The sequence below is a fragment of the Hemicordylus capensis genome, chromosome 4 (assembly GCF_027244095.1).
Source record: "Hemicordylus capensis ecotype Gifberg chromosome 4, rHemCap1.1.pri, whole genome shotgun sequence".
NCBI lineage: Eukaryota > Metazoa > Chordata > Lepidosauria > Squamata > Cordylidae > Hemicordylus > Hemicordylus capensis.
In genome coordinates, this window is record NC_069660.1 from 256,338,556 (window position 1) to 256,364,245 (window position 25,690).

At 41.1% G+C, this 25,690-nt stretch overlaps 1 protein-coding gene across 11 annotated transcripts in view; it reads left to right on the plus strand.

Annotated features, from left to right (window-relative positions):
• Positions 1-25,690, plus strand: part of SNTG1 (syntrophin gamma 1) — a 437,703-nt gene that overhangs the window by 345,060 nt on the left and 66,953 nt on the right. For all 11 annotated transcript variants that reach the window (XM_053247884.1, XM_053247887.1, XM_053247888.1 and 8 more), the window contains one exon: positions 5,610-5,648. In XM_053247884.1, coding sequence (XP_053103859.1) covers positions 5,610-5,648 — 39 coding nt within the window. The remainder of the gene's footprint in view (positions 1-5,609; positions 5,649-25,690) is intronic.

Here is a 25,690-nt window from a genome sequence, read left to right on the forward strand (position 1 = left end):
CTCTGAGAGGCAGTGGCTGCAGCCTCTCAGAGCCAGCATTCCATGCCATACCCCTGAGTCCTGGAGAGTGTGCACACATGCCTGAGAAAGCCTCTTAGTCCTACCGCCTGAGCACCTTTTCTTCTCAAGCACTGTCAGCGGCCTCAAAGGGAGAAGTACTGTGCCTCTTTGTCCTGCCGCGGTACAGGCGGGAATTGAGAGAGGCTTGTAGACACACTTCCTTAGGACTAAGTATTACACTCAGTGGGACTGGCTCCTGGGTAAACTAAGAGGAAATCGGGTTGCTGTGTGGAGGGACTTGGATTTGAAGGGTCAGGTCGCAACTAAAAAATGATCAAATCAAATCACAGAGAAAAAGGTAAAATATATCTTTAAAGTTTCAGTCAAAGACACTTGATTGAAATGAAGTTTCAAGTGGGACTTACATCTAAGCAAGCAGGTACAGAGCTTGGAGAAAACACACATTCACCAAGCTCTGCAGGCTGCACTTACTCAAAGGTAAACCCCACTTGGGGCTCTCATCCTGCCCTGTGTTTTCACCAAGCTTTGCAGCTGCTTACTCAGAAGTAAACCTCAGTTGCTAGCAACAACAAGCAACCCTTCCTCTCATCCTCCGCCTTCCCCCTTCCCCTTCTTATCCTGGCTGGGCTCAATAGCCTGGGGCCTGAGAGCACAGGAGCAGGGGGTGGATGCATGCAATGAGCAGATGGGGATGGAGGAGCTGGCTGTGCACCATTGGCAAGAGGGCAGGCTTGGCTGGTCAGTATGAATCTAGAGGTGAGAAATGGGCTTGAATATGCTGTGGGAGGAGTGGGGACGATTCTTCCCATGGTGTGTGTGTGTGTGTGTGTGTGTGTGTGTGTGTGTGTGTGTGTGAAAAAGGAAAAAAATGGTGGGGTTAGACATTTCCACACTCTTCCCTTGGAGATTCCAACATGAGGGAAGCCCTTGTGCTTCTCAGTCATTACCAGGGAATTTGGGGGTGGAATTCAAAGTAGGATGCCCATTGTGCACAGCAGACACTCTTGTACAGACAAGGAGGATGGTGGACCTTTTCAAAGTAAGATGACTTCATTTTATTTTGTCCAGAGAAAGACAATTAGATTTGATCTCTCCTCCCCATGCTCTGTTCTCTCTTCTCTGCAGAATTCCCTGCCTCTCAAAGGTGGTTTATCAACTGAATCTCTAGTAGCTGCTTTTAAAAAGAGAGAGAGAGGCATTTGTGAACATAAACTCCCAATTCACACAAGAAAACAGTGAGATGAAGCACGAGAAGTGCAGGTGCTTCTGAAAGCACTGGCAATCATGCAGGGTGGTGGAGGCATTTCTTTATGTCCAAGCTTATATATTTTTGTATATTGATTACAGTTAGTATATGTAATTTTAAAAACCTAATCTAAGACTCCTCTGAATTTAAGACAACTCCCCTAAAAAAAGGTTATACTTGTATTTATCCTGAATTTAAGGCAAATCCCACCCACTTTCTGGAAATAAAATCTTATACTGGACACAAATCCAGTATAAGATTTTCTTTTCTGAAGTGGGGGGCGGGTTGCCTTAAATTCAGGATAAATACAGGTATAACCTTTGTTTAGGAGAGTTGTCTTAAATTCAGAGGTGTCTTAGGTTCAGGTAAATACTGTAAAGTAGAGGGCAGTTTACGAATACAAATACGGTGAAAACATATATGTATACGTCGAATTCATGCAGAAAAGGGTGTGAACAGAATGCGGAACCCTCCCCTTGCCCACACTTTTGCTGTCCAAATCTTGCTTCCTTGCCACTTTTTTCTCCACCATGCACAGAGACTGGAAATAAGCCATGCTGGGAAGGTATGTGCAGAAATAAAACAAATATATGTTCTAACGCATAGGTCATGTTGCCATCACATTGAGATACAGCCCTAACCTGTGTTAGGTGCAATATGATCAACTGAACATATGCCAAACAAGTCATTATTAGCAGAATTATAAAGTATGCCAGCTGTGGGAACTTCTGTATGTATGTCAATTTTAAAAGTTACAAGTGGAAATCATAAGGATATAATTTAAGAAATATTGTTGGCCTATTATCTCTGCATTTCCCCCAGTCCTTCTCCTGCCTTCATCAAAATAGTTCATTCATTAGTCAAAGTAAATAGCATTTGAGCTAAGGTCTCAGGCAGAGTCCTGAGCCAATCTGTGTTTTGTTAAATGTGTGTTCATTTTACCTGCTAGTGGGACAAGCATAGAGACAGTTAACATCTCTTCTGATTTCTGTAGCGTTTCATTTCTTTACAGCTGAAGGTACTGATGGTACACTTTGCACATCTGAGGGAGAGCATCAAAGATAGGTTGTCACTTCCATATATTGCTGTAAGAAGCTTTTTTAAAAAACATTTTCTATCTCTTTATATAAGTATAGGCCTTACTTTCAAGATACAAGGCTACAAGCCCTTCTATAGACATGTTCTGACATGGATCAGAATTATGGCCAGGATTCAGACAGACCTGTGTAGGTGACTGGAAGTGTTTTTGAATACACACAAGGCTGTTGGGCTGTTCCTGAGTTCCAAGAGTTGCTTGCTGAAGTGAAGAAGTCCAGTCACAAAATAACGATGGCAGAGATGGAGTGAGGAGGTTCTCCAAATCCCACTTGTGTGTGTCTGCTAGACCAACTCGTTTTCCTAATGTTGGAAGTAGTCCTCTTCACACTAGCTCACTAATCCAGGCAGACTGTAATGCATTGATTTCACACACACACCAATTTATTTTGCCACAATGTATAGTATTGTAGAATGTATCTTAGTATAAGCAGACCAGCTGATATAGGCTTTTCTATATATATTGTGTGTGGAGTGGGGGTGGGTGGGACAACTTTCTGAGTCCCACTTCTCATGAAATATTTTTGGGATACAGATATCCAAATACCCCAGGAGCTGGTACAGATGCTGTGGCTATGTGAAAATGGCCATGTTCTCAAGCACTGAGCCTCACCACTGAAAAAAGTGGAAACCTGCTGGGCTATTCACTTTAACATGACCATGGCATCATAGATGGCCATAACACACGTGCAAGTTTTAGAAGGAGAAAAAATTGAATCTTGTAAATTTAACAAGGATGATGTGACAAGATCTACTTAAGAAACAGATAAATCAAACATTGCCTCCAAGGACTAATGACTGGAGATGAGAAACAGTGAAGGAGAATTGTGGGAAGAGGAAAGATTTGGGCACCATGTATCATTTAAGGTCTACATCCAGTAAGAAACTGATGTTTCTGTATCATGTCCACTCACATGCAAATATCCAAAAAAGCTCAAGTGAAATCAAACATAAACAATGAAAATGTGGCCAGACATTTCAATATCACATCTTGGCATCATGATGCCATGTGATTAGGATGGGGATGAGTCGAGAATATCCCCCAATGTCCATTTATCGCATGGTGGGGCTGTTCATCTGAATGGATCATGTGGACAGGGATGGTAGTCTAGCACATGAATGATTGTGTCAGATGTAAAGAGTGCATATGTATCCCTGCGAATTCAGCTTTCTCTTTCAAAATAGTCATAAGTGGGAGCCTGAACTAGATTGCCACCTGTATAATTTGAAAGGAAAAACTGCATTTGAAATGTGTATCATTTATACTGTCACTCAATATGGTGTATTTTGCATTTGGTATTGTTACCCAGAAAAATGCTTGACTAACAAGCAGAAGGTTGCTGGTTTGAATCCCCGCTGGTACTATACAGGGCAGCAGCAATATAGGAAGATGCTGAAAGGCATCATCTCATACTGGAGAAGGCAATGGTAAACCTCTCCTTTCTTTCTCCAAATAAAACCACAGGGCTCTGTGGATGCTAAGTCAAAATCAACTCAACAGCACACTTTTATTTTATTGTTACCCAGAACAAATTATATCTTGAAGTGGCTTGGAGAACAAATAAATGAGGTTCTGCTTTTTAATCACCCTTTGGGTCCTCCTCAGTGACATGTACATTTTAAGTTCATTTGATGTTGTAAATACAATTTTATGTAAGTTAAACTTAAAGGTGGTCTTCTATATTTTGTGAGTTCCTGCCTTCATTCCTCAGACTTGAGATGTTGTGACTCTGTGTAGGCACGAAGTTACTAGGAAGACCTGATTTTGTTATGTTTACCAGAGGCCACTGGATGTATATACTAGGTGAGAGTGTAAGCACTGAAGAAAAATATTGCATATTACACAGAACCATGTGTAAATGTTATATTTTGATTGGGGAAACTTGTAGCCTATACCAGATGTCTAGAGTATCAATCTAATGCTTGCATTATATTCTATTCATTTCCTTCTGAGACACACAAAGATTTGGCTTTAGGTTGGATTTAAGGGGGAGAAAGCTCTGGGAATTATAAAGCCTTGTCCAAGTATGACAGTCCTAAAGCATCAAAGGTTATACTTGTTTGTTAGGGCTGAGATGAACTTGATTAATAATGGTGATCTGTTTATGTGAAATATTGCTGTCCAGAGGTATACATACAGTATATTTATTATAGAACTGATATGCATGAAACCAGATTATAGGTCTACCAATCATCCATACATGATTCTTTGCAATGATTAAGGGCTGACACCTGCAGCACAATTTTCATTTTCAGATGAAGTTGTATGAAGTCTAGGAATAAAATTATGGCTTAAAACATTTTGTTTCATATGGAGCCATTCAGTATTTTTAATTTCATTTAAAAATAAAAATCAATTAAATTATAACATAGGACTGAATGGCCCAATATTCTCCTAGAAAATAAAATGAGTATGTTGCATTGTTCCTGCCAATACAACTCACAATACTGCCTATGCATGTCACATTAAAATGAATGAGTTACCTAAAAGGCACAGAGGTCCTCTTTTAGTGAGTTGAACAAGAATTGTGCTGGACAAGTTGCTATAAACTGCATCCCTAATCAGAATGTTGCTGAACCATTATGTTGTTGTAGGGATCAATGTATCTTCTAGCCCTCATCATTTTCTGTGGCTGTAGCTGCTGAATTATAGTGGAAACTTATAACTACTTTTTTTTTTTAAACAAATGCACTTAACTGAATTATCCAGCTAGCTGTGCCATGCTTGAACACTTTCTGCAGTGGGTTTTGCAACCACTATTTGTGGTGTGATTTCTGAGAGTTGGTGAACCATGGTTGACCTTCAAGGTCGTTTGGTTTGTATTCATAAGAACAGCCCTGCTGGATCAGGCACAAGGTCCATCTAGTCCAGCATCCTGTTTCACACAGTGGCCCATCAGATGCCTCTGGGGAGCCCACAGGCAAGAGGTATGTGCATGTACTCTCTCCTGTTGTTGCTCCCCCGCAACTTGTATTGAGAGAGGGCATGGCACAGTAGTGTCCACAAAATTAAACAGATAGATAAATTGCTACATTCAAGAAACAAAATTCAGGAGTGCTAGCTCCTTACAAATCTGGACAAAATAACTGAGTAGGTGTCTTTCACCAGGACATCTCCACTGGAAATTTACGTGGAGTTTTACAAAAGAAATATAACACGTGCTAACTAACATGCCATATGAATGAGTTTTCATGATTGAATGTGCTTATAATATGTATTAATCAATTTCTATATTCACTCTTATAGATTAAAAAAATCAACAGGAATTTTCCCGTAAACCAGCAGGTAAGAAAGGAAATATGTTTTCAAGCTTTAATGTACAATTATAATGTGTGGTGAAATAATTTCAAAAGTTCATTTTTTTTAAATGCATGCATTTGACATGAATTAAAAGAAACACAAGTGGTATGGTTTTTACAGACAGGGTGTCCTGGGGACTTTACTAAATGGTTCATCTGCAAGCACAGAGACACCAAACCAAGCTCTTTGTTTATATAGAAAATTAGTGGATGTGGATTAGTATTTGCCATATGACGGAATAAGTCTCAGAAAGCGACAACATGATTTTTTTGGGAAGGAGGAACAATATTTCTTAGAATACGAGAACAAGCAAATTCATATTTTAATTATTTTAATGATATGCAGATCGTCATTTAACTTACATTACAAAAGAATAGATCAGCGACAACAACAGCAATAGCAGTTTATCAGACTGCACCAAGATTTTCTGGCATTGGTAATATGAGTGGCATTAGATTCCTATTTGTTATAGTTTCCTGGAAGTTTTCCACAACTGGAGAAGGCACATTCACATACTGGGTAAATTTACCCCGAAGACCCTGCATGCTATCAGGGAGCACTTCACACATGATTCGAGTTTTTCACTGCTCGTTAGAGTGCACCCTGATTTATATCCAGAGGGGGGAAAAAACTTTTTGCATTGGATTTTTTGGATAGCGCTGAGTTCGCAGTAAAGCCTCGCAGAAAACTCACGGTAAAGCCTGCTGTGTGGAGAACTCCCTGGGCATGAAAAAGGATCCCAGATGGAGAGACTAGCTCTGTGGTAGAGCGCATATCACACCATATTCAGTTGTTGGCTTATCCATTAAGGATTCTAGCCATCAGAAATTCTTGGGTTTGAAGTGAGCCTCCTAATGATTTGTTGGTGCAAATCAGCTAAGCCAATTCAGAGCATTTTAAGGACAATAGTTAGATGACTCTTACTTCAAACAATGATTGTTGAAATCTGCAAACACTGGAGTAGGCTATGAATATGCACTGTATGTATCCAGTGTCCCAGTGCAGATAATCTCTCTATCTGCACTGAAGTTGTTTGTTTTCACAACTGAACAGTAGCCTTTTTGTTCTTACATCATAAACAGTTGTTTAAGCTTTAGCTTCTTTGGATGTGGGCTCTGGTTTTCTCTATAGTGGCTCCAGAGTCTTAGTAGTCGGTCCCAGAGAAAGAGAAACATACTGCTTACATTGTGTAATGGTATCTTTTATTGGACTGATTTTTACTGGGGGATGGGTGGAGGAAATCTAACCCTGAATAAAAGCTCATATAGTTCAAAAAGTTGTTCCCATTCCCCCTTTAAAAAAGAAGAAGCCTGTCTGGACCCATTAAAAAGTATTGACTCACTTTCTCTGTGCTTCTTTTACCTGATTTTGTGATCATCCTTAGAATGAGTTTACAGTTTCAGTGACATATATTTCTATCTTTTATTAAAACATCAGCAAATGAGGAAACATATGTCAAACTTATAACATCAAACACAGTTCAGTTGAAATCACTAAATATGGAAGTTATTTATTACAGCATGAATAGTATTCTAATCGTTTTCTAATTAAAAACAAAACATTCCCAGCCAGAAGTAAGTTGCAATCTAAAAACATACAACCCTAATGGGCAAGATAGGGGAGAAGGGAAATTCCCACTCCTTTCAGTAGAAGAAGACTCCAATGTGCATTGCAATTAGAAAATGTCAAGGTGACATAAGGACTTCTATATTTGGCCTTCCAAGTTAAGGACAGGAAACACAGGTGTGCTTTGTTTTCTTGGAATTCATCACCATTCAGCAGTTGTTTATCAATGACAGAAAATGTCAGCACCTAGGAGAGTGGAAACAGTATTAAGTAGTGGTGAATTTGAAAAGTTACACAAGTTATGTAAACATTGTCTTAAGAATAAACAGTTTAATCTTTCCAAAGCTTCCAAATCTATTTCACCTTGAATGCTATGCTTTTGTTTTATGTTCCTTTCTGAACTATATAGAGATATACATACCATTTAAGCTGGTAAGACATTCTTAATTTAATGGGTAAATCCTAGCTTGGGGGTTGTCCTACTCATTCTTATGAGTAATGAACAGCAAAACCACTTATTTTTTCTGATTTCAGTTGTTCTCAGACCACATGAGCCCTTGAGGAGAATTTACTGATGAGAAAAAGTGCCTTAGTCTATAAAAGACTGTAGATAATGAGCTCAGCAATTATGGTTTCCAGGTTTCTTTATGAGGTTTTAGCAAAGTATTTGTTTACCTTCAGAAGCCTAAAGTTGATCTTCCAAATAATCTTCTATATCATGGTGAAAGGTTGGATTCTGTTTAATCTAGGAATTGGTCTGATTTCTCCCTGTTCAGGACAACCTCTTTAATCGCTTAGTATCCGTGTTTTTGCAAATCTGCAGTAGGATAATTGACACCTGATCTTGGTATAAGCAGGGGGGAAGGGCTTTAAAAGGGTTAATCTTGCATATCCACAGGTAGACGAGTGGCTGGAAAATGACTTCAGAAGTCAATCAGCAGCCAGGAGCCTCAAAATGGCTCCTTTTAAAAAATAAAATAAAGTGGGGGGGGGGCCTTCTGTGATTTCCAACTGATTTTTTAACTGTTTGGGGACACTGCTGGACTGCTGGGAACCCGGGAGGCATGGTAGGTCACTTCACCCTGCATTTAAAGGGCCACTTTACACTTTTGGGGACCATTTTCCCAACCTCCAAGAATCTAACTCCCACATTTGTATTGGCCCAATGCCTCTGTATTTGCAGTTTCTGTATCTGAGGTAGTAGAGGAGAATAGAACTCTTACAAATACAGAGGTTCTCCTGTAGTGAGGATACAGCTCATTTTCTTGCTACTTCCACAGCTGAAAGTGAAGGTCAGTTGGTTGAACCAATTGCATCCGACAACTGGATAAATGGACAAGGAGCAGCACTACTGGAAAGAATCATAGGAACATAGGAAACTGCCATATACTGAGTCAGACCATTGGTCTATCTAGCTCAGTATTGTCTTCACAGACCGGCAGTCGCTTCTCCAAGGTTGCAGGCAGGAATCTCTCTCAGCCCTCTCTTGGAGAAGCCAGGGAGGGAACTTGAAACGTTCTGCTCGAAACGTTCTGCTCTTCCCAGAGCAGCTTCATCCCCTGAGGGGAATATCTTGCAGTGTTCACACATCAAGTCTCCCATTCATATGCAACCAGGGCAGACCCTGCTTAGCTATGGGGACAAGTCATGCCTGCTACCACCAGACCAGCTCTCCTCCTTCCCCACCTGTCAAAATAGGACACACTGTGCTTCTCTGGACCCACTTGATGTCTGGTTGCTCTTGATATCTGCTTTACCCAAGCAAAATGCCATCCCCGTGGAGTGGGGAGATGCGGTAGTCCTGCAGGATATAGGGTTGAAGGGTCCATAGATGTTTGCAATGTCTTTGGACAAGATAAAAATAAAGAGGCAGACAGATAATGAGCTTCTGTTCTTCTAGGGAATCTGGCCTAGCTGCCAACTCACCTAGGTTTCCAGTTATGACATGCAAGCAGGTTGAGTATCTTCATAGACTAGGGGTGTGCATGGACCATTTTTTTTGGAGTTTTAAGTACAAATCTGAATGGAATTTGGACTGAACTGGTTCAACCGGTTCAAGCCGGGCTTGATTGAGAGTGGTGATTGAGAGGAGTGGGGGCAGTGCCAGTGTGTGTGTGTGGCAAGAGCCATCTTTAAAAGTAAAGGACGTGGTCCCTTACCAGCGGTACTGAAGCTGAGCATCGGCGCTCCCGTTAGCAGCCTGCATGAGGCAGCGCAGCTCCAGCACATGAAATAACCCTCTTTGGACATGGTTGGCTAAAGTTGTTGGGGGCCTTTGGATATGCTTGTCCTGTGCCATAGCCCTGTCAAGCATTGGCACAGAGATATCTAAATGGGTAGTAGCTGCCATCTCCTGCTATGAACTGTCAGGCCAGCCTCCTACAGTAACACTAGATGGAATAAATCTAATAACGTATTTCACATATGCTGTTTCAGTAATTCTTGGAACAAACAGGTCAGCATTAATCCTCCTATGGCAGGTGGAGGGCTGAGGTTGAGACAGTGGCTTGCCTTAGGCCACTGTCTGAGATCAAGCCTAAGGTGACATTTGAATCAGATTTCCTGCTCGCATTTTTAGTCACTGTGCTATACCAGCTCATATGAGGGTGATCACTATCAGTTCTGTGTTTGGTTCCTCTGCATTCACCAGAGGTATATCAATTCCACATATTTGTAGAGTCACAACATTGCTCACAGACACCCCATTAAATATCACACGATAGACTTTGAACAAGGGCAGATTCTGGTTTTGTCAGTATGATTCTGCACAGACCCTTCATAAAAGCATTCTTTAGGTCACCTTCATATAAATCAGCTCAATGTCCCATGTATAGGAAACAAGTTTGCAGTTACCCACAAGTCTTTTTTTAAAAAAACTGGTAATCTGTACAGTTGCAGATTGGTTCAGTGAATCCCACTAACTTGCCCTGCCATATGGGTTCATGTATCCTTTCTCCTGGGTCTCATGATGGTTATACTAGCTGACAGCAGAAACCATATGCACCTGCATTTTACAGCCTAGAGACATGAGTTGAGGCATTATGTAAATACAATAAATAAATATAAGGCAGTGTTCTTCATTGTGAGGCCCAGGGGCCAGTGCCGCACCCCTCCCTCTCAAATTAACATTAAGTGCAGCTCCCTGACAAATTGTTTATTGGGCCTGTGTGTAGCTTTGGCCAAAGTTGAATACTCTGCACAATCCCCCTTTCGCTATGTGGAGACTACCATTCCCACCAAGCATTGTTGCACTCTGTCCAGCACCGGCGGGGTGGGGGGTTCATTTAAGAGAAATGGAACCTTCCTGAGCCCCTGCACCATCTTGGAAGGCATGCATGGAATGCTGGGAAGTGTAGTCCTCCTCAGCACTTTTTTCCTAGAGCAGGCCTGCACAACATAAAGTCCATGGGGATTTTTTACTGACCTGCAGGAATGAATATCCTATAGCAGCAGCTATAGGATATTCCTTGAACAGCTCTTGGCCTCTCCTGCTGACAAGCAGCTGTGACATTATCTTCTGACATTATCCCTCTTTCCCTTGTTGATTGACTCCAGTTCTCTGCCTCTCACTTTCATTAATATTTTTAAGAATTAATGTTAATGTAATAATGTGCTGAAAATTAACTTCGACCCCCATACTATACTCAAGGTTGGTTCCAGCCCACTAGGAACCAAGTTGTGCACCCCTGTCCTAGAGTTTTTTAGAGCTCTCTTAAAGGGCCCTCTCAGCTCTGAGAAAAGCACTGTGTGGAGATCAGCACAGAAGAAATGGCTCTCACATTGAAGGGGTTGGGGTTTTGTTGTTGTTGTTGTTTTGCCAAAGTGGCCTCTGCTTGAAAAATAGTGAAAATCACTATAGAGGAACAGAGTTGAAAGATATTTGCCCTGCTCCTTAGCACACGAATGAAAGCCTTCTGAAATCTTAGCAGAGGAGAAAGGCAGGGATACTTTCAGTCCTGTGTTTAGATGTGGAAGGTTCCATGATGCGGCCTCCACGTGCATACATGAACAAATGATTATCCAAGCAAGAAGATTTTACAGGCAAATCAACTTTCTTTTTAATTAGGTCTAAATTTGTAAAATGCAGGTGCATATGATTGTCACTGTCAGCTAGTTCCTTGTCACTCAAACAGATGTCATTTATTGCCCCCTTCTGTTATATTTTTATCACAATCGTAAAGGTGAGTGGATCTTACTGAGACAACATCTACCTGACTGATAGACAGCTGTGCTGGAGCTGACTATGCACAAATATTTTGATCATGAAGTAGTAATCTCCAAGAAGACGTGATTTTTATCATAACAATTTGTAAAGTGATATGATTAAACATAGGGTGTTCTTCTAAGAGCCAAAATATCTCAGATAAAATTGCATCATTAGGATTTTAGCAGTATATTTGGATGAGTGCACACACACTGAGTTGGCTAGATAGATTTATGTTTGTGTATATATAAATAGAAGTACACACATATACGTACTTGAATTTATGAGTTCTTTCTCCTTTGGGATACTTTTACTCTATAAGGAGATTGTTGTTTTAATTCTCTATGCTGGTTGAAGTTAGACTCTTGGCTGCTAGTTTCTAAATAAATTTGTCCTGACCCCATCTGTTGTCAAAGAACAGATTTTTGATCTAGCTCATTGTGAAGTGAAAGGCACTAGGTTGAAATAGTTATTGCTAAGCGTGTATAAAAACACATAGGGGATCTGGATTCTTGCTGTTAAATTAAGCAGAAGTGCACACCAGGGTGTCAATTATGCTGTGATCATTCCCTCATATTGCACTGTCAGCTGTCTCTGCAACTAAGCATTGATTATTTTTGCATAGATTTGAGGCTAGAATGCCTTCATTATTACACACTTTATTTGGTTATATTTAAGAAAAGAGAGAATTTCAACAAGAGGGTTGCAAAATAAATAAAGGGGAAAGGGAGATGTGATTACAATGTAATAAATTTTCATTGCTACTTTATATTTTTTAAAGACATGTTGGCTGACATACAGAGTAAGGAAGCACAGGTGCAGACTGAGGAGTAAACTAACTGCACTGGTGCACCGGGAAAGGGGCATGTCTTTCTGATACTCTGAGAAGTTATGCCTTCCTGGGCTGTTTCCCATGTATGTAGCCAAATTTCTGGAAGTGCTTAGACACAAAATGGTTCTGAAGTAGTCACATGTTCAAAGACACTCATCTTTTGACCATTCATTTTAAAAAAGATGTGTGGAAACTAGTCATGATCATGGTAACCAGTTTGTCAACTGGACATTTGGCATCATATTTATCAATGGAAAGGTGGGCTTTCCATTGAACAGGTGATCAGCTGAGATCTTTACTGTCTAATGCCCTCTTCAGACGTTATAAAAGGCAGCCATGCTCACACGTACAAGGGGGAAAGCGGGGAGGAAGCTCCACTGTCACTCACCCCCTTGCAATCGTTAAACACACTTAAGGCACCATTTGTCTGAGGGGGGTGGCACTGTATTTTTAACTGTGATTCAAGTCACCATTGACCATGCTTATGGCACCACTACCATCGGACAAATGGTGCCTTAAGCATGTTTGTCAGGCATGAGGGGCTGAATGACAATGGGTCCGTGGGGCTTCCTCTTCACATCCCCCCTTGTAAACATGAGCATGGCTGCCCTCTATAATGTCTGAAGAGGGCTTAAATTGGTTATACATGTATGATATAATAGTAAGGAGTTGGTGGAAAGTAGTTAAAACAGCAGCTGGAGATTTAAAGCAGAAGGAAAGAGCATTAGACTCAATCTCATGTTCCTTTGCTTTGATTAAAACTGCTGCTGGAACTCACAAATTCTTCTTTTAGAAATGCTTAGCCTCATCAACAGAATGAGCAGGTGTCCAAAAGAAACAGACTTTAGACTGAAATACCAAAGTATTCCCAGTCATTTCACAGGCAGTGATACAAAATTTCCATGTATGCTGTTGTTCATTGCTTAGTAGTTCTGCCTGTGGAACCAGGCCAAACTGGGCCAATGACTTACCAGAATCTGATGGGATTCTGCTAAAGGTCTGAAGGCATCAAGAGTGGGATTGGGATTCCCTAGTCTCATGGAATTTTCCATGGGGGTTCCAATAGCTTTGGGATTATGTTGATGAAAGGTATGATGCAGTGCAATCCATCATACAAAGAGGTCTTTCTCATGATCAAAACTGCGAGATCCAACTTGCTTTTCCCCACACAATCATTGCCTCTTTGGGACTCAACTGCTTGCATGCCCACACAGTCGGTGTGCTGGTAGAGTCCCAAAGTGGGATTGAGAGGAGGAAGTCCTCCCACATCCCATAATACAATGCACAAGTAGAGGAGAGGCTGCTTCCAGCATTGCTACCGCTCCACTTTGCCCGGCCTCTCTTTCCTCTCAACTCATTGCTAAAAATTGTGGCTTGCCAGCTGAGAGCTCCAGACTCGGAGCCCAGAGGGATTGCACACACAATTGCCTGTCAAGGTAGGACAATGGGAGGTTTCTGTCCTGCCTGAGTCCTGGGCTCTGCAGCTGGGCTACCCAGTTTGGCAGGTTGGTAGAAATCTAGAGACAAGGTCTGATTCTATCCAATTAATTGCCAGAAATAACCTAGCAGTTCCATGCAACACTTTAGCAACTGCTGATGTACACCAAAGTTATGAGCCATGCTATTATGTCTAAAACTTAGTAGAGTTCTGTGAGAAATGAGTAGCTGCAGCCTACTATGATGTGCTTGCCACTTTGCACTTCCTTGTCTGTTATAGGTTAGGAGTTGACTCTCATTTGTAAATAATGTAAGAAAAAGGGATACAGTGCACCAGGAAATTAGCCTGCCCAAAACTATTGAAATTGATAGACACATGTGCAGGCATTCCCAATGGACTTTTCTGTATAACCCGAGAATGGATCATTATATATTTATTTTTTATTTAATACATTTATATACCACCCCAAACCAAAGGAATTGTGTCAACTACAGGAATTAATTAAACCAATGACACAGGTATCTTCAGTACATGTATTTCAATTTGAAGAAAGCACATTGGAAATAGGTAATTATGATTTACAGAACAATGCATGAATATATATATATTTATTATTGTCTATCTTATAACTGGTCAGACAACACTTTTTATGCAATGATATATTTATTACCAAAGTATCTGAAGAAGAGTACAATATGTATCCCTACCCACCAAAGAACAAAGCAATTTGAGAGTTCAACATTTGTTATTCCTCTTTTGGTTCACCAGCAACAAATACAAAGTGCAAACCCCACCCCCACCCCCCCAAAAAACCCAACCCAAAAGCTTGTATAGGATGATTACATTCTGGTCTCACATTCTGATATCTGGCACAGTTATCAGTTCTGCGGTACACCACTCAATATGCAGAATCTTCCAGGAAACTAAGTATCCCCATCTGTATATCAAGAGTGATAATACCTCTAAAGCATGGTTTGCTTTTCATAGTCAAGAACCAAAGGTTGTTATCTTGTTACACCAGGTTATTTCTGTAGGGGAAGAATGGCAGTAGGGATGTGCACAAATTGATTTTTTTCAATTAGATTTGTACCTGAATCAAATCACCCCCGATTTGTTTTGGGTCCACCCCCACCCCCCTGAATCACCACAGATTTGATTTCTACCTGAATCAAATCACTCTCAATTTGTTTTGGATCCAAATCTGCCTCCCCCCCCCACAAATCATGACAAATTCAATTTGGATATGAATCAATTTGAATCCAGATCCAAATCAAGTTGGGGCAATAAAGGGGTTCTGGGGCAAAAGAGTGGGGTGGGTGGTAATGCCCAGAGGGGGAAGCTACCACCCAAATTTCAAAGAAGTCGGACAAAGAGATGTTTTTTTAACAAATTTTTGAAGTTTGCATGTCTTTAAACTTTTTCCCATAGGGAGTAATGTGGATATCAGCAGCCCTATAACTCCATATGGGAGGCACTAGGGTGGGATAGAGCAGATTGTGGTGTAATGCACATGGAGTACCAACCACCACCCCAAACCACAAGCCCATGGGGTAGTGGGTTTTGTTGTTATTTTCAATTTTTGAGGTGTTCTGAGAGTGGATTCTTCGGTGCAAAGTGATAGTGGATTCTTTGTTGATTTATTATTTTGCACCAAAGATGAACAGAAATCTTTATTCATTTGGGGAGAGGCAATGATGACTACTACTTACCTGCAAAACAGATTGCCAACAAAGGCTATAGGAACAATGCAACATGGGTCATGGCATGGCAACAAGCCCACTTTGAGTCATATAAGAGTGTTTGGATCTAAAGCATACACCTATATACGAAAAGCCAAAAGGACAAAACTCAACTGTAGAGGAAGGAATACTTCCATAGGACATAAAGGATATAGGATTTTAGATCTTGCCACAGAAACAATTAAAATATGCAATGTAGCATACTTCAGTGAAAATAGAAAAACCAATCACTAGTGAATTGCCAAACTTAGAGCCCAATTTTCAGTTGGGAGAAAGAATCAAGGCACTATGACCAAAAGGAAGGATCCACGGTAAGTTTTACACCTGACAGCAATTCCGCAGAAGATGATGCTGATGAAAAACAAAGGCTGCAGCATTTCTCAGACTTTGCTTCCAAAACTTTATCTGCTCTTGCAAGGCATATCCTTTGCTTATTAGCTTTAGTCCCTGATTGCTTGTATGTTCTGTACTCTATGTTCCCAGATGATTCACTCTCTTTGCAACTTTGTTTTGCTTCCTTTTGTCTGCAAATTCTTTATTCTTGGGACACTTATTCTGCAAGTGTTTGGGGCTTCCACAAATAAAGCATTTCTTATTTCTTTGCAAGGTTCTAAATGCATTTTATTCACTTTCCTTTGGTCGTCTATCATCCCTTCTGCACAAATCAAAGTCCTCCAGATGGTTAACTACAAACTGTAAGTCTGCATCCTCCTTGACTTCCAAGGCACTAGTCACACTATCAAAGTAACGTAGCAAACTATTCAACAGCTATTCTATCAAAACTGCATCTGGCATAATTATTTCTTGAGATGGCAGTTGCCTAGATATTTCTAACATTTCATTTATGTGCTTGGACCGACTTTCTCCTTCTCCAAGTCTTTTTTTGCTCAGTTTTCTTACTAGATGCACTTTGGAAACCACAGACTTCCTTTTATATAATCCCTTCAGAGTTTCCCACATATTCTTTGCATTTTCTTTGTCTCTTAGATGCACTCAGATTGGGTCACTCACCGCCAGGCAAATAATTCCTGATGCCTTTTCATCTGCTCTGTCCCATTCATTCTGCTCCTTGCCTGCATCTGCAGGATGCTGGGTGTGCAGAACACTGCCAAGTCCATGACTCTTGCGGAGTATCTCCATCTTGAAAGACCAGAGCGCGTACTCAGGACTTTGCAACTTTTCAGTCATCTGGAATCCTTTTGCTGTCTCCACTTTCAAAACTTTTCTCTTTGCTTTCTATTTAACTCTTTAGATTTCCTTTTTTATTTACTGGCTTCTGGGCCCATAATCCTTTGTAAGGGAAGAATGGCAGTTCAGTCCTCAAATAGCAGAGCAAAATCAGTTTGGTGAGAAAGCAGCAAAGCAATAGGACTAGAAAGAGTACTTTAGTACTGAAGAACTACAAAGATTTATTTAAAGAAAAGTTACACATGAATGTGGAAAAGCCTGCAACTTATTTCAGCTGTAGCTCATGGCTGAAGAAAGAGACCCACAAAACAGCCATCTCTGGAGAGTCAAACTGGGATAACAAAGAGGGGAGAAGTCCAGCATCAGTGAGTGCATCAGGCCCTTGCTTATTTTGCTGGCCTGTTCACAGGATGCTGTTTTTGTCCATGAAACTGTACTTGACTCAGTCAATGCTCTGTTCAGACTTTTAAGGACATTGTAGGACAGGGTCCCAGAGTACACTTGGAAGTTCCTCCCTAATGCATGAACACCAAGAAGCATTACTCTTCCCACTTAATGGCATTTGTCTGAAGAGGCAAATGCCATAAGTGTGAGGTCACTTCCTTCTGTAATTGGAAGGTTGCATCAGCCCAGCCTTCCAATCACAGAAACAGATGCCCTCACCCTTACTAAGTGTATCTCTTAAGACAAATGATATAAGCCTTGTGAGGATATTGTTTCTCAGCACTCATGTACCAGGACTGGACTTCCTTCCAGGCATGCTCTGGTACTCTATACATGAGTACAACATCCTTTTCAAAGGTCTGAACTGCTTCATTACCTAAATGTAAAAAGTTTCAAGATATCAGAGAGAGAAGTGAGTCTGGGGGTGGTTCTGCCAGAATAAGACTCATAACTAGTCTCTTTAGAAGCCACCCCCTTTGTAAAGCATATAATAGATGTTTCCTTGTAAAGCATATAATATCTTGGCACCAAGAGCAGAAATTCAGCATCATGAAAGGCATTGGATTTTCATGCTTGTTTCATTGAAGTATGGTTAAGCATTCAGCATCCGTGAACAAAAATAATGTTGAGTTCCTTTATATAATTTTTAGGGGATCTGGCATTAATCTACTTTCTCACTATATTAGAGTATTGAAGAGCTGTCAAGTAATAATGAATACATTCAACCTAGTGCCCCAAACCTCCAAATATATAGCCCAGCACAATAGTCATGTTGTTTTTATGAGAGCTCAGGGAAAGAGAAACTATCAGAGCTGTAAATCAATGCAATTTAAAGTCTTCATTATTGATCAGTTTGTGGAAATATAATGTGCATCCATCTATGGTTTCATCTAGCTTATAGAGGCTGTAGTCCTCAGACCTCCTGATCCTATAGGCTTTGTCCCAAGGCCTATCCATATTTCTAGACTGCTGAAATGAGAGTTTCTGCTAGCAATAGAACAAGGGCATATTTCCAATTAAGAACTGAAATTATTGTGCTCAACGATAAATGAGGCAAGCATCGCAGTGTGCTCTGCCTTCATAAAGGACATCCTATGTTTAAATACAGATGCCAGGTAAGGGTACTTCTGGATTTCCATCATTCCAAATCCCCCCCACCTAAGATCCACAATTCAAATTGTCTTCTGGTGGTGGAGCAACACTAGCAAGATGGATACTGCCCAGCTGGCCCCTCTTTACACATTGAGCTTCATGCTGTTATTTTACTATGTTGACGATGATGATGATGATTCCAGAAATCAATGAATCAATGAGGAACCTTTCCATGTGGCTCCAAGATTGTAACCCACAGTGGAATTATTTCAATGGGACCTCAGTTGCCACTGCTTTGGTAGAAAATATTGGTCGATGGCATCCAGGGCCATTACAAAAAGTCAGAGAACTCTACAACAGGATGTCATAATATGCAAGCTGTTGAAGATGCAAGCAGATTTGCTTTGCACATTCAGCCTTCCAGCTTGTCAATTCATCGCCTTTGAGTATTTATTTATTTATTTATTTATTTATTTATTTATGCCTTTATTTATTTAATTTCATTTATGTAACATACTGTATAAAATGCCCATCCCAGAATGGCTCAGGGTGGTTTACATCAAAAATTTAATTTATGTCATTATGTCTCCTTTCTACACCTTTTTAGAAAACTGAGAAAGTTCAGAAAAAAACTAGAGCCCTTAATTATTGTGATAAATTAACATTAGAACTTTCTTTGTGGGTGAGAAATATGTGGGAATCGGAAAGTCATATTGTTCTATTATATATACCTAGCCTTTTCAGAGTTACTCTAAAGAAAGACTAAGCCACATAGACAAATGAGACAATAAGGCTGTTCTCATGAACAGCGAAGCCCAGGCTCGTCTGGTTCCATGTAGATCCTGACACTGCCAAGGCATCAAACCTAGCTCCATAGCCTGGGTTAAGGGCGCAAGCACACCCCTAACCCCAGTTCTGTAGTTATGTGACTGCTTGGGCTGCTTGTGGCCCAAGTGATTACAGAGACGGGAGCCTAGACGGCTTGTCTCAACACATTGTCCTGGCCTCCGGAAAGCTGCACAGCTCCCAGGACAGCTGCTCATGTGCACGGCTGAGTTGTGTGGCCAGGAGGCTCTGGCAATGGCATGGAGATCATCTTGTGGGGTGCAGCTAAGTTTTGTGCAGTCTCTTCTGCCCGCCCCATCCCTGGTCATATAACTCATATGAATACCCTAAATATATTTTGAGTAGCAAATGATCTTGCAACAGATTCCTTTATGTCACAGTTGCCTTTACATTTATCTTCTCTCCTTCAATACGAAAACACTAACCTATTTTACAGCCTATTTTACAGCCAGGGTATGCCAGGCTCATTCATCATTCATATCGTCCTTCTGGAATCAAGAAATGTGTTTTGAGAAAGATCATTTCTGTACTTTTCAGGAAGAAAAATATGACCAAATGCCAAAAGTTACATAGAATCCAACTAACTTTTAAAAAGTAAATGGTGAGAAATCAGCACAGCTTACTAGGTGGAGGGAGCTAGAAAGGGCTGTGCTATTGTCTCTGATCCTGTTTCCTGGAGGGGATTTATACCATTCCAGTGCTTATTTAGTCTCACCTCCTATCTTGTGCAGTTGGAGTAAATTCCTATGTCTATTATTTCATCAGACTGGGATGCTTACATGATTAATGTATGGATAAGATATTTCCTAAGGTTAACTTTGGAGACAAAAGGAATGGGAAGAAAATAGACATGATCCAGCTCGTACATGTAGGAGCCAGAAAACCTGGATGTGCATACATACATCACCACCCCACATGCCCCAAAACAGACTAGAGGGTACAGAACTTGCCAAGCTGGGCATGTTTCAGCCGTATCAGGGTCACATCCTGGGAGCTAGGGAGAGGCAAGGAAGTAGAAGGGAGGTAGGCAGTTGCAGCCAGCCAGCATTCCTGGCCCTTTCTTGTTCTCTCCCAATCTCCAGGACATGGCCAGTAAGCCTGGTCCTGGTTGGTCAGCCTCCCCCCACTTTAGGATGTCATCTGGATTGGCACCACCCATTAGGGATTTATACCCTAGCCACATGCAGTCTTGTTCAGGCCAGATCATTTCTGCAATCCAAGCAGGAGCAACCTGTCCACAGGGCCTAGTTTTCCGGACACCCAGGTGGCAAGTTTGGGGGTCCTTGCCTTGTTGTGACAGTCCTGACCTATCATGGCATGGTATGGCAGTGATGAGCAGGATCAGAAATGCAGTCACCTGAAGACTGCTCCTACCTGGTTGCCTCAGTGTTTGCGCACTCGGCACACTGTGCCCTCTGCATGTTCTTTGTAATCCATTCATGCCAGCCAGGATTCAGAAGGGTGCAAATGAGCCCTTAAGGGTTTCTCTGTTCTTACTAATACTCTTGTCTTTATTTATAGGAATTCTGATCTTCTAGAGGTTTTTCCTTTTGCCCCTCTTTTCTGTTCAGTACTTGTGATCCCAAGGCTACCTCTCAACCTTGTCTGTATCCCCACCAGGTAGAGAACAACTCACACTAAATTAGGAGGTATAAGAAGCTCCAGCTGTATTTACTTAGACATAGTGGCCATATGAGATTTTGTGGGGGGTGGAAATGGAGAGGCTTACCTTTTCTATTACAACTTATTTTACAATGAATATATATACATATATAATCAGTTGATAAATATCATACTACTCAATGTACTGTCCAGTTATTTCTATGAAAACATAACTATGATCAATTCTCAAATATCATAATACCATTTTGCATTCTGAAATGGGACTTGGTACTGTTTTCTCCCAAATGTAAAATGTTATCAAGCATCCTGCATGGTCCTTTGTGGCATAGCTCCATCTAGAAACATACTAGCCTCGACTTGTACTCTGATAATACTCTTTATCTGCTGTCTTGTGCTAGTTAATCCTTCAGACTAGATTCTTCAAGGCTAGTTCTTAAAGTGCCAAACAGTGCTCACACCCCAGCTGTCGTATTGCTATATGTACCAAGCTCTTTTTCTGGCAGACCAGTGGGAATCTGTGCAATGTAGATTTTGCCCTATGGGGTACTGTCTGATGTAGGTTGTCATCCTTAGATTGTTTACTAGTCTAGATCGGCTGTTGGTTTAGCTGCTTATACGAGAGCTAGTGTAGATTAATGGCTAAAAGACGGAGCTGTGAATCGGAAGCTTTGCAGATAATAGTACAAAATGTGTCTGTACCATAGGTTTACCAGGGAGCCTCAGGCAAGCAACTACCTCTCAGCCTGTGACCCATTCCCAAATATGTGGATAATAAAAATACTCACTTTGTCAGGATATAATGTGTGGAAAGAAGAAAAATGCAGTGGATAACTAATAAGACCATATACAACTAACTCAAAATGAATTTAATGGATTCTAAGTCATAAAGAATGATGTAGAATATCAATAAACCTACTGTAAATGTACTTGCTATAAATATAAGGAACATAAATTACAAGATATATATATATACACACACACACACGTATAAGCAATGATAATGCAAAAATTATATAAAGGCTATACAGTACATAAACATTGATGAAAATACCAGTATCCAAAGAATAAGAGTCCATAATAAGGTGGGAAAATTCATCCATTGTTGGAGGAGAGTTGAAAGCAGTGAAGCCCCTCACAAATATGCCATGAATGGATGAAGGTAAACTCTTGGAGATGCACTGATGTAAAAGGAGAAGCTTTTTGCGTGGACCCAGTAGAACGAATTCCTTCACTGATTCACTCCAGCCAAAGTATTCGTCTAGTAAAAGTATTCATGGGTCTCCCATATGTTAGATAAATAATAAGCTTTACTCCTTATTTCAAGGTTTAAGCAATTAACACTTAGATAGGCATGTATTGCCAGGGTGTAATCAAAACAGTCATTGAAAAGCTGTCTAGATAGGAGCTATTTTAGTGTACGCTTCATCACGAAGGACTATAGGTAAATGTAGGACATTCTTTAGCTTAAGTCTTTGAAGAAATTCCTACATTTACCTATAGTAAATAGCAATATTTGAATAAGGCATATTTGAATATGCCTTATCTAAGTGCAACAGCAAGGCATCCCAGGCAACTGCCAAGGTTCAGCACTTCAGGAGAGCTAGCTAACTGCTAACCTGCCACTGCTTCTCCTTGCCATGCTCACTCACTTGCAAGCCCACTTGAGCAGGTGGCGAGGAGCAGGAGCAGGCACCATCACCTGCCCCCTCCCACCGGGTTGTGGTGAGCATAGGACCCACTAGTTGCTACTCTTTACCACTACTGCCTGTTTGCTCATTGGCTCCCTGGGAGCATGTGTGAATGGTAGAGTAAGCAAGCTCCACCCCAGGCAGGAGCACTGAGGAGGGAGAATCCACAAACTTCTACTGAGGAGGCAGCACCCACTGTGGGTATCTTGTTAAGCTCCCCTGACAGACCTGGAGCAGTGTAAACATGCTGCAAGATGTTATAGCCTTCTTTTATGATGTTAGTCTAATAGTGACGTTAATGGTCCATATGTTGAAGAAATGGGTTACTGAATGTTCTCACATATTTCCCCTTTAGTGGACATTGTCAAACTGCATCACAGGCAGGCTAAGTCAAGAATAGGGATGTACTGTACATGAACCACGGTTCAAAGTGTGGTTTGAGCACAGTTCAGGACCTTTAAGAAAGAAGAGGGCAGGTCCTTACCTGCTCTACGCCAACACATGCAGCTTCCTGCTGGGGTGGGGTGCGTCCCAAGAGGCCCTGCGCAGGTCCATCATGCACATGGCACCCACGCATGCACGGATGACATGTGTACTGTATGCTTGAGCCGCATGGGGCTTCTGGGACACACGCTGCCCCAGCCGGAAGCTGCATGGGGATGGGGGCAGAGAGCTGGTTAAAGCTCCCGATCTGTGCTCAAACTGCAGTTCGTGTACATCCCTGGTCAAGAAAAAACCAGAGTGGAGTGTAGAGTGTAACATATGTACTATGCCCAAGTACATGTCTTGCTACTCCAAGGCTTGACAATGGAATTGTATCCCTTGCTTATTTTGCCCTCTTTCAATTACAGGCATTGATTTCTCTTTAAAAAGATAAATGATGCTTTTCACTGCAGTATAATTATGCTGGCAATTTTATCTTATATCTGTGCATTCTCAAGTTTGATTCATTGTGAAGTTTGTGTTCCAAGGAACTTTCCCCCCACCCCCAGCACAAACTTCATCACTAAACACTATAGCATTTGGGGTGTAATTAAAAGATGCATAATGTGAGCCTCTTGGGATAGGGGGCCATTTTCTTATTTCTCAGTTTACAAATGTTCTTATTTCTCCATTTTCTTCTTTATCAGTATATAAATATCATTATTGTATGTCCTTATTTACCATGGACAGCCTGTGGAATCTGTCCCTGGTAAATCACTATCCATTCCTAACTTTGCCTCTTGGGGATGCCTTGATCCATTTTAAAATGTGATTTGCTGTAGTTGCCATGCTTCGGGATTCAGCTTCCACCCCAGAGTCTCTAGAAATTTAATGTCCAAGAGGGTAGGTGAATGCATTGTGCCTCTGACACCCTTACATGTAAATGGGTGCACAACACGAAGACAGTCATACAGTGCACTGCGGCATATAACAGGTGAAAGCAGATATGGGTAATAGCATCTGGGGACTTGGGCAATGTAGCCATATTTCATCCAAAATGTTGGAACTTGGCTCTTCTGCTTTGGTAATCTGGAACAATGTGCTTGGCATGTACTTTATCTGCGGCATGTTTGTATTCAGGGTTGTATACCCTACTGCCAAGGTTCCTCAACACATTCACAGGCATGGCCCTATTTTCATCAGTGAAATGTTGAAGGGCATGCTGTTACTACTACTACCACTGTTAACTAATTCATCATCATCATCATCATCATCATCAATAATTTCCCCTCTTCAGTTTTCATATTGTTGCAACATTTGTACACTCTGGCAAATTTGTATTCAGGTTTTGCCTGAAATCTGAATATCAAAATTTGGTCAAAAGTGGTTTGCACTGAGAGCATGTGAAATGCAATCATGTTTTTTTAAAAAAATGATTTGCTTTTTTACTGTATTATATATCCACTAGTTTGTAAAGTGTGCATGATGATGTACATATAGAACAGGCCTGCTCGACTTAGGCCCCCCAGCTGTTTTTGGACTGTAATTCCCATAATCCCCAGCCACAGTAGCCAATAGCCAGGGATTATGGGAGTTGTAGGCCAACATCTGTAGGAGGAGCAAAGCTAAGCAGGCCTGATATAGAATAACAGAATCTAGAGTTGGAAAGGACCTTGGGTATCTTCTAGTCCAACCCCCTGCTCAGTGCATGAATCTGCTATAGCAACCCTGGCAGATGCCTGCCCAGCCTCAGTTTGAAAACAAACCTCCAGTGAAGGAGAAGCTACCACTGCACAATGCAGACTGTTCCACCATCAAACGGCTGTTATAGATAGGGAAGTTCTTCCTAACGTCTAGCCTAAATCTGCTTCCTTGTAATTTCAACCCATTGGTTCTAGCCCTGCCCTCAAGAGCATCAGTGAACAAATCCACCCCTCTGTCTATGTGCCAGCCCTTCAGATATTTGAGAACAGCTATCATATCTCCCCTTAGTCTTCTCTTCTCCTTTACCCATTATTTTAACAAGCTCAGAGAAAAATTATGCAGGAACCCATGACTAGAACTGCTAAAGGAGAAGACAGTTCAGGGAAGATGGAATATTCTGAAAAGTCCAATACTGAGGGCACAATCAAGAACAATTCTCCCGAGAAAGAAAAATAGGAGACATTTTAAAACAGCAGTGTGGATACACAGAGAGCTCTCTGAAAATCTAAGAAGTAAAAGGGTGTGGGCAGGAAATGGATAGGGCCAAGGAAGAATACAAAATAGCAGTCCAAGCCTGTAGGGATTAATTTACATTCTGTACTGCTAAGCATGTTAGCACAAACATCTTGAAAATCCTTCAGTGACTTTCTGCAATAATTTATCTGTCTAGATATTAACATCTGAAGGTACTCGTAAAGAAAAACTGAGTGTTTGCTGAAAGTGTTATTAAGTTTGGGGCTGGTTTTGACACAAGAACAAGGAGAGGGGTTGTGCTCAGAATGCCTTGGGACAAGCCGCCATCTTTCAAAAGCCTGTTAATGAACAGCCAAGTGTGGTTCTTGCAACTAGTGCATCTTTTCTTAAAACCACAAAACACATTTTTGTGATGTTTCAGTATTTCTTTTAAGACTTTATGTTTTAGAATATTGGAAATGTATTTGTTTTATCTTTTGCACATGGAGAAAGAACTGGGATTGAACGGCCAAGTACAAAGAGGAGGTCTAAACAAGCATGACTTGTCGCCTTAGCTAAGCAGGGTCCACCCTGGTTGCATATGAATGGGAGACTAGAAGTGTGAGCACTGTAAGAGATTCCCCTCAGGGGATGGAGCCACTCTGGGAAGAGCAGAAGGTTTCAAGTTGCCTCTCTGGTGTCTCCAAAATAGGGCGGAGAGAAATTCCTGCCTGTAACTTGGAGAAGCTGCTGCAAGTCTGTGAAGACAAAACTGAGCTAGATAGAC